The sequence below is a fragment of the Fulmarus glacialis genome, unplaced genomic scaffold (assembly GCF_000690835.1).
Source record: "Fulmarus glacialis isolate BGI_N327 unplaced genomic scaffold, ASM69083v1 scaffold35319, whole genome shotgun sequence".
Classification (NCBI taxonomy): domain Eukaryota; kingdom Metazoa; phylum Chordata; class Aves; order Procellariiformes; family Procellariidae; genus Fulmarus; species Fulmarus glacialis.
Window position 1 is genome coordinate 645 of NW_009231992.1, and position 14,390 is coordinate 15,034.

Consider the following 14,390-nt stretch of genomic DNA (forward strand, 5'->3'; position numbering starts at 1 on the left):
ATCCAAGCAGGGTTTACGGCCAAGTCTGGCGAGACTGAAAGGGAGTCTGAGCGGCGGAGCAGGGGGGGCTGCCCGAGGAGAGAGCCGCAGGTTTGCAACCGGGTGATCTGAGCGTCTCTGTCCCGGGCCCGGGCCGGGTGCTGCAGCTCACCTCCGGGGGCAGACCCGAGCCGGACTTCCTCCAAGTCATACCCGGCGTGCTTTGAAGCCAAGCTGCAGATAGATAGACTCATAACCAGCATTGAGGCCTCATTGCTTAGAGAGCTTAAAGTAGTTCTTAATGCTGTGTTTCGACTTTTGTTTGGTTGGGGGTTTTTTGTTGTTGTAGTTTTTTATTTTTGTCGTTGTTGTTGTTGTTTGGTTTTTTAAGTGTGTGCAGGCAATATACAACCTTGTATTTTGGAGAGCTAGTCTTTCAGTAGTCTGACCCACAACATTGTGTGCTTTTGAGATTCAAGACCAAGACTTTGCAACATTGGAAAGTACTCCATTAAGTAGCCTTTTTGCCCCCCTGCCCCCCAGTACTTCAGTTTGGTCAGCTCACTGGAATATGGAATACTTTATTTTGGGGGTGGGGTAGGGTGCGTTCCTGGTTTGAACTTTTTGCTTACATCCTTCTCTCTTTCCTGTTTCATTTTCAGCCGGATTTTGATGTTGATCACTTTGTGTCAGACTGCAGGAAACGCGTGCAGTTGGAAGAGCTCAGAGAGGATCTGGAGCTCTATTACAAACTCCTTAAAACTGCCATGGTTGAACTCATAAATAAGGACTACGCAGATTTTGTTAATCTCTCAACAAATCTAGTAAGTCTTATTAAGTTGTAATATATAGTTCAGCCTTAACGCGTTTTAGTATGATTTTTGTTTTTCATATGAAAAGTATGTGGCTTGTATTTTGGCATTATTAGATTTAAGGCATCTTAAATGTGACCCCTTGCACTGAAAGAAACTGAAAGACCATTATTGTAGAATATAGCTACTGTACAGAATTGCTGTTGGCCCATAATAAATGTTTTAGATATATGGTTTTTGTCTTTAAAAAATCAATTCATTAGGAAGTTAGACTCAAGGCAAACTTTTTTTAAAAACTGCTAGTAGCTGTAAAATTGAAGGAAATAAATCATTAAAATTGACTAGCAAAGATACAAATAAGGCCATTCTGAGGGATTCTTTTAGGAATCTTTAAATTAACTATACAGTCAATATATCTTAAAAAACCTCGTCCCACTTGACTGAGGATTTTAATCATTTTCATATTAAAATGTCTTGTTCACTGTGTATCCCGCTCTTTTATTCCAGTTCATCCAGGTTCCAATTGTATAGGTTCAAAGAGTGAGATTTAACATCTTTGTTCGAAGAAAAACTTCCATAGGTCCAAGTTTTCTTTCATTTTTGGCTTTCTGTGACAAGCAGTCTGATCTCTTTATCCCTGTATTTGGGGTAACATTTTTGCATTGCACTTAAAACTGGAGACTATAAAGGGAGGTATCATTTCTCAGTTCTCTTTTAGCATCTGTAAAATGGTAGACTTTGTCAGTAATTCACATATGACTTACGTGATATATGTCATAAATGTTTTTATGGTAATTTCTTTAGGTTGGCATGGACAAGGCCCTTAATCAGCTTTCAGTACCCTTGGGACAGTTAAGGGAAGAAGTTATGGTATGCTCAAAACAATCATTATACACAGCTTGGTAAAATTCAGCTCACTTTCATATGCTATATAGAATGTCTTTTATACATGTTAATAATTATTATAATAAACTTCTCTTTGAAAATTGACTTCTTAGAGTGGTAGTAGGAGAAGTGTGTTTTCAAGCAGTTGTAGTAGCAGTAGATTTACATTTTCTGTAGTGCCTTTTAATGAAGAGATGAAGGATTTCTTAAAGGTGATAAATGAATGGTCTCCTGCAAGACAAGTATAGGGTGAAATATTGAACTGGTTTAATATTTGAGTAACTTAAAGATGGTAGTAAACAAATCAGGTGCAACACAGTCCTACTAAGGACTTTTTTGCTCAGTCCTGTGGTTTAAACATAAAAGATCACGCTCCTGAAGGTCAGTCTTATTCTGACTCTTCCACAGTGACTTGGTATTTAGTGAAGGGCAATTTTTGTTCATCTTGGCAGCTGGTTCAAAGGGATGTTTGCTGCATAAATGTGTCTTCAAAATATCTTAGCCTTGATGTCTGAAACAGAAAATAGGTTCACAGTCAGCATAGAGAAATATTTATTATGTGAAAAATACTGCTTAAATCTGATTTATAACTTCAGTTTCAAGACATAAAATCATATTGGTTTTATTGCTTATTTCTAGGTGAAAGGTGGTTTGTTCTCTGTAAGGTACTAAAAGAACACTTCTGGTTGAAATGATGATACTTGTGGTGGCAGTACTTTAGGAGCAGGTTATACTTTCAGTTATTTAGTCTTATTTCTGTTTTTTTCACTTAGAGGGCAGTTGATGTACTGTAGCTTTTATTCGTCCTATATTCTTATTAATCTCTCTCCAGTTTTAAGTTTAGATTTTTGAGTTTTAAGTTAAGGTTTTTTTAAACCTTAAGTGGGAAGCCAACTTTTCATACTGACTTTCTCTCTCACAGAGTCTTAAGTCATGTGTCAGTGAAGGAATTCAAGCAGTAGATGACCGAATGACTAAACAGGAAGATATTAGAAGAAAAAAGGTACAACAGACAAATGATTACCTTGAAAAGATCCTCATTAGGGCAACTTGTTTTTGCCATTAACCCAGAGAAAATGAAATTTTAAAGGTTTTAGGCTGCCTAGATGCACATTTTGCTTGTAAAAATAATGATTGAAGTTTTGGTTGACAGACTTCATTTTTACAGTGTCTAGTTGATCATAAATCTTTATTTTACTTTATTTGCCAAAAACATCTATGTTTGGTTTGGTTGGCTTTTTTCAATTACAGTTACTCATGTTTCTGCTTGTATTATATAAACTTGCTTATTATGAATGTAATTGAAATACAGGAGTTTAATTTCTATATGAGGGGGAGGAACTAACATTTGTCTTTGTGCTTAACTTGGTAAAAATCAGATAAGAACAGCTGTTCTACATCTGCGACAAACATTGTTTGTGGGGTTTTATGGACTTACGTGAGCAATACTTCAACTGAGACATGACTCAAGTATTAAGATGGAGGGAGAGAACTTAACACCAGGAGGAAAAAAAAAAAGGAAAAAAACATCCAAAATATCTTTAGGTAATGTAAATTGGGATTGAGGTCAGACATGAAAAATCTTTCTTTAATTACAGATGTGTGTCCTGAGACTTATTCATGTTATTCAGTCTGTTGAGAAAATTGAAAAGATTCTGCATTCCCAAGGCACTAAAGAATTGTCCTCATTAGAGGGAAACAGGTAAAAAATATGTAAATGTTCAGTTTTGTTTGTAATTGAGGGGACTGACTTAATTTCGTGGTATTGATGTAAATGAATTTACAAATGTTAGGATATATCTTTAGAAATGTAATTCTGATGGAATAAGTGATTGTTATTTTAGTATTTTCTCAGGTTTAGTCTTCTGCAAACTGAACAGAATACGTAGCTCAGCCTCCAAAGTTGTGAATTACTTGTGGTACTTTCAGTAAACGTGTGCTTTTTGAAGTCTGAGTTGTGAATTACTTGTAGTGCTTTCAGTAAACGTGTGCTTTTTGAAGTCTGCATGCAATAATTATTTTTTTTTCTTGGAAGTCACTAGTCCCGTCATGTCTGAAATACTCTCTGCAGTACAGTTTATCTCTATCATTTGGCAGTAAAATGGGAAATAGCTTTTCTTGTTTTCCCTGCATACATATAACTGAAAGGACTGCTGCAAGAATAGTCTGAGGCAGGCAAGCCACCCATGTAGTACTTCTGGTAGAAGGAAAGTTTGTGACAAATTCCAGTCTGACTCACAAGTTTTGGTTTTTAACAACTTCATGGAAAGTGTCTTCTCCCTCTCCCTCTGCCTTTGCTGAGGGATGGAAGATGTCTTTCAGCCAGTTTTGGAACTGATGTACCAGCTATGTGCTTGAAATAATTGACTGGGATGCAAGTGCAAATTACGCTGGAGGAAAAAGACAATTTCATGAACCTGTTTGAATGTGAGACTGTCTCTTCAGTTTAGTGCGCTGGATCAGGTGGTAATGTGTTGGGGGAGGCAGACAGAAGAATAGGCTGATACCTAGAGGGACAAAGCATATGCAAATGTTTTCAGTCAGGGTGATGCACTTTGCAGAATCATGTTTCAAAGCAAGATTGTACTCGAGTGGCTGAAAATTTGGCTAATTATATAGACCTGAGGAGGGTAGGACTCTTTCTGTAGAGATAGCTGTCATTAGTTTTACCACATGACAGAAAAAGGAAATAAGAAACAAATCTGGATGGTGAAGAGCACTTACTGCAGTATGAGCTGTAAGGCTGCCTTTTCATGTGACAATAAGCAGCACTACCATATAGAAAACAGCGCTTCATGCTGCTGAGGCAGCTTCTTATGTTCCTCTTCACTTCTGCTTCACCCATTTCGTATCTTAGTAGCTCCAAAAACAACTCTAATCATGTAGTCGCTTCCAGATCACTATTGCATGATGGAAATAATTGTAGTATCAGAATTCCAAATACTTAGATTAAACCACAAAAGTTGGGGGAGAGCATTATCTGTGTGCTGCAGATGAAAGTGAATTTGTTTGAAAGGATCTAACTGTGTATTCTCATTTTGTATCATCTCTCTTCTAGCCCACTTTTAACTGGACAGGTTTTAGAGAGAATTGCCACAGAATTTAATCAACTACAATTTCATGCAGTACAAAGCAAAGGAATGCCCCTTTTGGACAAAGTGAGACCAGTAAGTATTGCATGATAGCCAGCTTAACACTTGTAGGATCAAGCAAAACCAATATAATTGGAAGACAAATGCCAGTTTCCACAGAGTTTTATTTAATTAATTTATGGGGGAAAATGAGTTTCAAGAGGTCATTTTTTTCAGTTGACCAGAAGCATTGCTTCTTCTGAGGGTTTATGCTTTGTTTGCTAACTTCTTTAGGATAAATTACTTAGAATAAGAGTAGGAAATAACACAGACATTTTTGTCAGCCTAATGTATTCTGCAGTTTGCTTGCTGATATTGAGGTCTAGTTCTACAGATTTGTATTGGTTTTGTTAGCTGCAGTGTACAGACCAGAATATAAATGGAATGTGCCTACAGAGTGGCTGGCTTGAAGATACTCAACTTTGTCTTTTGGTGAAATTTGTTGCCTAACTGTGGCTGTTCAGGCTGGTAGGCTAATCTCCCTAATATCCTGCTTGTAATAACTGTTTACTGTAAAAGATGAATTGACCTTTTTTTTTCTTTTGTCTATTCACTGAAGCGAGGGAACAAATGAAGACTGGTGCTTAAAGGTAGATAGTATGAATAATGTGAATATGGAGATGGGGTAATGCTTTAAGCTAATTAACATGGAGCTGACGTTCTTGATGACTTTCGAGCTAGCGAGGTAGTTCATAGTTCCAGTTTTTCACTATGTATGTCTATTGGCAATATAAACATGTTTCAGCTCAAGGCTGCCATCGTACCATGTTGATTCATGGGCAGTTTACAAGACTGTTCTGGCCACTGAGTTATCAAATGCGGATAGCAACACAAGTGTGAGCAACAGGATAGTATTTATGGTGGGAGGACCTTTGTTACTTTGTCATGTGGCTTCCCTAATGATCCTTGCCAGGGCTTCTGTCCTGTACCTGTTGTTGTGAAGGGTTATCAGTTTTCATGACTAGTCAGCAATTGGGTTACGGGCTTTGCATGTTCAGAACAAATTCTGTGGCCATTTAAAGAATCATTTTAGGATGAATGGATACAATATAGCATGCAAAAGGCCAGAGAAAAAATTTGACTCGTTAAATTGGTAGTTCAGTTCTGATTAAATTAATGTGTGTTGCTGAACTTGCTTCAAATATAGGGACCATCTTGGGCCAGGAGTATAACTGCAGGTAGTATAGCAATGAGTGGGATCTAGTGGAAGAGATGTTGCAGGAGATGAGGAAAAATGGTTAGCAAATGGCAGAATATATGTTGACTGAAGCAGCTGTTTAGCAGAAGCCAGAAGGAATCTAATGGCGTGTCATTTTTTTTGTTTTTTTTGCCAGTGTCACTCAATGTCTTTGGTTTGCAGTAATTTGAGAAGTAGTGCTGGGAACACACTATCGTTTTAATTTTTGACAGTGAGGGGTAAATGCCACAGTTGTTATCCCTGGTGACTTGTTGTGAAGCTTTTGTGTATTATCACATACAGTGGTTCAGTTGCACAAGGAACAATTATTGACCTATTTCTTCAGGGTAAAGGGGACCTTAGATAAGTTACTGCATAACTTACAACATAAAAAGGAAAATAATCGCCTTTTAACCTTACTATAATAAATACTGTGTTAAAAAGCATCAGTAACCCATTAAGCTTGTGTTAATGTTCATTTAATGCTGACAGTTATCAAAACTTGTGCACTTTTCAAATGAAAATGGAAAGCTGAATTAGGTATTTCTGGAAGAATTTTCTTCAGCAGTGATGGCAACGCTTTGCTTTTGTTTTTTTATTACTATATTTTGTTTCTCTTCATAGCGTATAGCTGGAATAACAGCTATGTTGCAGCAGTCTCTGGAAGGGCTGCTCTTGGAAGGCCTTCAAACTTCAAATGTTGATATAATACGTCACTGTCTTCGCACTTACGCAACAATTGACAAAACACGAGATGCTGAGGCATTAGTTGGTCAAGTGCTTGTAAAACCTTATATAGATGAGGTAAGATAAGATCAAGAATCATAAAAAAAGGAATTGATTTGCAAACGTGCTTGTTTTTCCTGTTAACCTCCAGCTTTATTTAGCAGCTTCAAAATGCCTTTGTGGAGAGAGCAGGAGAACTGAGCACCAACACAATGTCAGTTTGTTTGTTGTCGCTATTTAAGAAAAAAGGGCAGAGGAATTCTCTATCTGCCTGTCACCCATTTCAGGTTATATCCAGTTGGGATTCTTTTTCTCACCTACATTTTTCTTGGGGTGAGGAATCCAAAAAACAAACCTTAAACCAAGCATATGACTGGCGTAAAATCCAATTTCTTCTGGACCAGGGTGCATCTGTGCGAATTGGATCAGATCTGGGGTTTGCATTTCTTGATGGCTGGCTCAGTAGCACACAAATGCAGCAAAAATGGTGCAATGCCCTTTTCTTCCCATTGTATGAAGAAGCAGTTTCTGCAGTTCCCAGCTGTACCAGGACATTAGCAGGAACAGTTTGTTTGAGAAGCATTTGCTGTTGTCTGGTGGGGAAAAATGTGTCAGATGGCCAGTTTCTCAATCCATGAGAAAGTGATTTTAGTAGGCCATCAGTTCACAGTAACAAGTTGGACCAATCATGAAGTACTGATTGAATTTTCTGAAATTAGGGGACTTTCTGCTAATTCTCTTGACAGTGCAACTTTTGCTGCTATCTGTAAAATGGTTCCTCACCTTTTTGTAGCACTGTTTGTTCTTACCACTTCTTCTGGTCTGAACTAGTCTATGCTACTTTTTTTCTTTTTGTTGTGGTTGATGATAATGTAATTCCTCCAAAAAAAAGCTCAGACAGTATCCTGCCACAGTAGTGTAACAGTCAGAAAGTCAGTCAGTTGTGCTCAATTTTTCTTGTATTTCAGCACACCTGCAGTTGCCACTGAAAACATTTTTAAGGGCCTACAATTATATTATGGTAACTCTAGTTTCAAGCTTCAAGTAAAAATCTGAAAATTCATTTTAAGATATTTGATAGTCGTCTGTGTTTGAAATGACTTGATAAACCAGGTTAGTGCTGAAGTGATGTTGCTATAATACCAAGACTTCTTTTGACCCTTTTCATCAGTGTGTCGGGAATTATGTCCAGGCCAGGTAACGATTCCATATCATTTCAGAGGATATTTGTTCCCTACTGAGATCTGAATTATATTTACAATATAATTACTAGTGCTAACTGATTGCCCTGTTGCAGGAAGTTTCTCTTGCTTTCAATAGATTGTCAGAGTATTTCATAAATACATTAAATTCACTGTCCTTAAAGAAGTTGTTAAACTGGGCCAGTGCCAGCGCTATAAAGTTGTTGTTCTAAAACTAGCGTTATGAATCTTCCAGCAGTATTAATTTTCCTGCTCCTGTGGGGAGGAAAAACTGTAAAGTACAAGAGCTGCCTTGGCAATTGCAAATATACACTTGCTTGAATTTATGCATGTTAATAGAAGGCAGCATAGATCTTCCCCTCATCCTTGCCTCTGTAACCCATAGTACTTTTCAGTGGCTTTGAGTCCCAAGTTATGCTATTGATGTATCTTTCCCTTTGCTGTCAAGATTTTCTTTTACTGCCATTACTCTTTAAATTGAGATATTTAATAACATTCTCTTTGCTCAGTAAACCATGAGAGGCATGTTATGATATGAGGTACTGTTTTCTGCTTTCAGCATATTTAAAACAGTTTGTTCTCCACTGGTATTTTACAAAAAAATGAGACTGGTTATAGTCTAGAATTAACGCTTTTATTAAGACCTATAAGAGCAATGTAAATATTGTTTCTAAAAGTATTGAATATGTTTCTGTAGGCAATAATACAGTTGCTTTTTCTTACACTGATGTGCCTTTCTGAACATAAATGCAGAAGTGACCTTAAGGTATTTGCTTCCTTTTTCCATTTACTGTCCATTTGCCACAGTGTTCCCAACCAAGGCAAGTGAAGAGTTGATCTGTATAACTTTTGCTGAAGGAGTTGTTCTTCTAAATCAAGATAGGGAAAAGAAATTACGTTTTTTTCACTCAGTAGTGTCTTCAGCAGCCAAGAGATGGAATTGTTACCTTTCCCTTCCCTGTGAAAGAGTAGTATGTCTGATAACACCTGAGCTGTGTGTCATTGTCAGTAGGATGTTTCTTTTCTGCTGTTGGAAAGGAAACATTTAAAATTATTCTGATTTTACTTTGTATGCATACAGAGTTACAAAGCAAAGGCAGCTCCTGGCTTTTGGATGGGAGAGGGAGTCAAGCGGTGGTGGCCTCTCCCCGTAAGGACAGACTTCTTTTGGGTGCTTCCTAATGCTGTAGCAACTGCTACAGTGGGGGACAGGTTGTCTTCCCCTCTGTTTTCTCAGTGTCTGTTCTTTCCCCACTTCTGCACTGTTCCGCTTGTTTATGTAGCAAGAGGCAAAAGTGTTCAGACAGGTGGAAGAATACCAAGAAATATAAGCTATTGTTCTTTTCCTGTATTGTCCAACTACTGTCTGTCTTCTCTTTATGGCAGAGATTATTCCTGGATATGAGGTACTGTCCTGACAGACTGCTTTGCTAGCTGTATTAGCATTGTCACAGAAGATTCTTGGCTATTGGCTTACCTGCATTTGGGTTTGGACCAACAAGCTCTAAATTTAGTAGACTTTTGACTTTATTCTGAGGTTTGATTAGCTTTTGCCAGTCACCCGTTTAACTTCACAGACTGCTTCAGGCGACAGTGATGTGTGCAGTGGGTGGGAAGCCAGACATGGTGGCTAACATTTAAAAGCAAGGAGCTCATTCCCATTCTTGTGGCCAATCTTGCCAGTTAGAGTGCTGCATTAAAGAAGTAATAATTCAAGCTGGCAAGTTATACTTGGAAACTATAATATAAAAAAGTAATATAGTGACTATCACAACATTTGGGGTTATGGTGTTAAGAGTTTTGAGTGAGTAGACTGTGAGTCTTGCATTACGGTATTTCATATTCACTTTTCTGACATTTAACACTGAACTCTTCCCGGCAGGTGATTGTGGAACAGTACGTTCAATCTCATCCTAATGGCCTTCAGGTTATGTACAATAAACTATTGGAGTTTGTTCCTCATCATTGCCGTCTCTTGCGTGAAGTAACAGGGGGAGCTATTTCAAGGTAAATATCTTGGAGTTTCTTTCGGTTGCACGAAAGTTACAGCAAGTATCAAATACTTTTGAAATGCTTTGCATAATTAGCTTCCATGTGCAAACGGCTTATCTGGCCTTTCCTGAAGATTCATAGTCAAGTTTGATTTCTCTCGTGTCTATGTTTTTCAAAACAAAACAGTGAACAAACTTTCTTGGTGCTGCGGCCCAGACCTCCAAGGGAGGGGAGGGAGAATCCTGTATTTCAGTAGTAGAATTAAGTACTGTTCATAATACAATGCGTCAGATACCTTGTTTTTTTGAATCCATGAAACATGATTGTACACTTCATCCAACGAGGAGGGCATAATAAAGCTATTAAAAAATACAAGTTCAAAAGTTACTGGGTTGTTAGTGTACATCAGAAAAGTGGGCATGATCCCCAGAGGTTTGACTGATTTATTTTAAGTACTGGAACTAGAGGTTTAATTGATTTGTGTAGTGCTTCCACTGTCTTCTCCAAAAGTGCTTAATTCCTTATGCAATTAAATTGCCTGTTTTGAAGTTTAAATAGTCTAATATTTTAAAAGTCTACTGAATTGTATCCATTTATTCATCTGTTTCCAGGCTGGTTAATATAGTAGACTGCTGTAATTAGCAGAACTATGGATGTAGCCCCTAGGGACTGCAGAATTACTTTTCTAATTAGTCATCCATTGCTGAGCTTTTTATGACTCCTAAGTTTTACTAACATTTCAATTCTTTTAATCCCTCAGCAAGTTTTAATCTTTCTTCTTAATAATGGAATGTATCCACTTCGTACTGTGGTGTACTGAACTGAATTAAATGCTTGTATCTCTTCTGCTCTCAATTTATAAATTTTCATAATCAAGGTAGCTTTTAATCTTTTGCTTCGAAGCACAATATCATGCATAAATACAGCTTGGAACAATTATGAAAAAGTTCTGCTTCTTTCCATTGCATTAGTCACATTACTCCTACTTGGTACCTCTTTGAAGTTTAGAGCTGTTAGAACTTGAAATATACAAGTAAGAATTGGCGTTCTCAGCTGAAATGTACTCATTTTCCAGAACACACTTGCAAAATATATAACTGATAAAATTTTAAAACACTTTGAGAGTTATAGAAAATACCTTGCATTTGATGAGACTGTGGGATCAGATATGAAACCTGGAAGGAAGAATAGTTTAAGGGAATCAGCGTACCTACGTAAAAAAACTTAATTGTGTTTTGTCTAATGCAGTGCATGTCTTTTTAGTTATCCCTATCTCCAAATAGAAACTTGGTGGTAAAATATAACCATGGAATAATTGCAATTTTATTTCAGTGAAAAAGCAGATATTGTTCCTGGATATGATTTCTTAGTGAATTCAGTGTGGCCAGAAATAGTACATGGTTTAGAAGAGAAATTGCCATCACTGTTTAACCCTGGAAACCCAGATGTGTTTCATGAGGTAATTAATTTTAATTTTTTCCATTTGTTATTCCTTTGACACACACAAGAATTGAATGAGTCATGTTCTCTAGCTTTTTCCCTGCTGCTTTTCCTGTAAGTTCATGATGTTGCATCCTCTGAAGAGCACGTTATCTCAAATCACTTGATTTAATTTTCATAGTAATTAATTCTCCCCTCAAGTTTGTCAGGAAAGCTCATTCAGAAGTTATTGGAAACCATTTAGTCATGTGAATTTGGGCTTAGTATTTGTTTTAGGAGTAATGTTCGTTCTTAGTTGTAGAATTGCAACATGAATGAAGGCAGGAGTGGACAACTCCAATGTTCACCCAAGACTGGGACTTCTGTATAGGAAGGGCTGTCATGTTAATTAAATACCTGGGTTACAACTTGCCCTATACTATGGGAAGGTTAAAAAAATTCTTTTCTTTCACTTGCTTGTTTTAGCTTTTGCTCTCTTTCAGTACTGCAGATTATGTTGTGATTAGAAACACAAGTTAACTACAGGAAATAAAAATACTTGCAGGCAGTGTGATAAGGTTTAGAACATAAAATAAGTATTTTCTCTGGTATCGCAACCAATTATGAAGCAAGCTTACGTTATAAAATTAATTTAAAGTACTTGTCACTCTTGTATTTTCATCATTGACAGTGCTGTTCTGCCTCTAAAATACCATCTTTTACTAATGTTGAAACAGATTTCTTGGTCTAGTATGAAGATTGGCTCTGGCAGTACTTTATTAGTATGTCACAAGTAGAAAATATGAGCTTTCTGCTTTTCTTCATGTCCTGTCTGTCTGTGTTTAACTGTGATTTCTGGAATATTTGGATTTTTTTTTTTTATTGCAGCTTGACTTATGATTAGTGTGAAACCTTTTATTTTCAAGATGGAGATGGCAGGCGGTGATAAATTGTCTGAAGGAAGCCATAGTAGGCAGATCAGGACAAATGACTTGGGGAAATGTTGGATTGCCGGTGGAGGTTTATAAGACAAATGATTCTTCCTGTGTTCGTGCAAAACTGCTTTTACTAAATACTTATGTTTTTCTTGGAATTTAAGATCTCTTTCATACAGATACATTGAATAATTGAAGGCAGGCAGGTATGACAGTGAACGTTTGCAGGGCTGGCTCTGAATAAGAAGCAAATGAAATGGATGTTAAAGAAAGTTGTGGTAATGCCATGCATATGACACTATAGGATGTTCCCCCTCCCCTATGAGAATACGTAATTTCCCATAAAGTTTCAGTCACTCTTGAAGCTTTCACCTAATGCTCTGCATACTGCAGATTGTGAGCTGTGCTGGGCTTTTGTCGTCTGTGCTGCTTGGTTTACACAAGAATGTGTTTTATCTTCAGAAAAGCTGGGTTTGCTGTTTTAAATGAATTACTTTTAAAAGGCTGTCATCTTATATTAAGCTGATATTGACCAACAGTGACATTGTGTTTATTTAAAACAAACAAACAAACAAAACCATATAAACCCACCCCCCCATGACTTTCAAGTAATCCTGTAGGAAGTCTAAAGTACTTTCGAGACTGCTTTTGACTACTTAAGTGACTCAGAGTCTAAATCATTAAAATATTTTATCTAAAAATCAATATGAAGTTGAAATGCCAAGTGTAAAAATGCTATTATGCCTATCTAAAGACTAATAGGAGTAGTTCTGAATTAAGGGGGAGGGACAGGGACGACCTTTAAAATTGTTTCTGCACTGCTGATAATCCAAGTAATGCAATACAGATTTTAGACAGTAATCTTCTATCTCTGTTTTCTAGGTTGATAGAAATGCAGAAAAGTCTTTTTCTCCAGGTTTGTTTGCATATGTATATATGTATAGGTTTAATGCTGAAAAGTTTGAATATCAATATTATCTGGTAGGAGGTTTTTAGATGTAGAGGAGGGGAATGGAAAAATTTTTTTTTTTAAATCCTGTAAAAATCAGACTGGCAGTGTTAAGCATGTATGTTAAAATAACTATTTACTTGTGCAGAGTTTTTTTTTTTAAATTGTTTCAGGTTGTTGTGCCCTTATTTCTGAGTCAGATTTGTAGATTTACAGGCATTTGAAAAGAATACTTCTTTTATCCCTAAACATTCGTTTGAGACTGTTAAGTTTAGATTCCTCTGTTTGAAAATTGCTCCGTATTGTTTCCCACTTTAGCTTCTCTTAAATAACTTTGTGCAGTCAACAATCCAATCCTGGAAGCTGAAATGAGAACCAATCTTGCAGTTAGTTCCTTCTCTTGGATATAATGTTATCGATAACTAGATAAATGTCTCTTGAGTTGTCTTCTATTTTGAAAGCGTTAGGTCTTTTCAGAGTGTTTGGTTTATATCTCTAATACTTAAGGTAGCAGAGCATTAATGGCTTGTTTGCCTTTTTACAGTGCTGGGTTTATTATTGTAAGAAAAGAGGCCTGAAAGAGCACTAATCTGTCATTCATTCTGGATTTAACTCCCATACCTTTTATGATTCCATTGTGTTACAGATACAGCCACGTTGGGAGAAAAATAGTTACCTAAAAGCTTTTGTGTGCAATTTCCAGAATACCATCTTGACACACTGAAGCTGCCATGTCACAAGAAAAATATGCTGTAATTATACCTTTAACAGAAAGTTACGAACTTACTGAGATAAAAAACACAAAAGCATGCCCATGTCATAGAATCATAGAATAGTTTGGGTTGGAAGGGACCTTTAAAGGTCATCTAGTCCAACCCCGCCTGCAATGAGCAGGGACATCTTCAACTAGAGCAGGTTGCTCAGAGCCCTGTCAAACCTGACCTTGAATGTTTCCAGGGATGGGGCATCTACCACCTCTCTGGGAAACCTGTGCCAGTGTTTCACCACCCTCATTGTAAAAAATTTCTTCCTTATATCTGGTCTAAATCTACCCTCTTTTAGTTTAAAACCATTAACCCTTGTCCTATCACAACAGGCCCTACTAAAAATTTTGTCCCCATCTCTCCTATAAGCCCCCTTTAATTACTGAAAGTCTGCAATAATGTCTCCCCAGAGCCTTCTC

The 14,390-nt window shown here is 37.1% G+C and overlaps 1 protein-coding gene across 1 annotated transcript; it reads left to right on the plus strand.

The window, feature by feature from the left end:
• Nucleotides 1–641: 641 nt before the first annotated feature.
• Nucleotides 642–11,363, plus strand: LOC104081867 (conserved oligomeric Golgi complex subunit 2; the record flags this gene model as incomplete). The annotated part of the gene is made up of 8 exons (XM_009584756.1): nucleotides 642–803; nucleotides 1,596–1,661; nucleotides 2,599–2,679; nucleotides 3,275–3,378; nucleotides 4,735–4,843; nucleotides 6,609–6,788; nucleotides 9,795–9,919; nucleotides 11,237–11,363. Coding segments are annotated over 8 exons (954 nt in total), but the record flags the coding sequence as incomplete, so codon positions are not given.
• Between the last annotated feature and the right edge of the window lie 3,027 nt (nucleotides 11,364–14,390).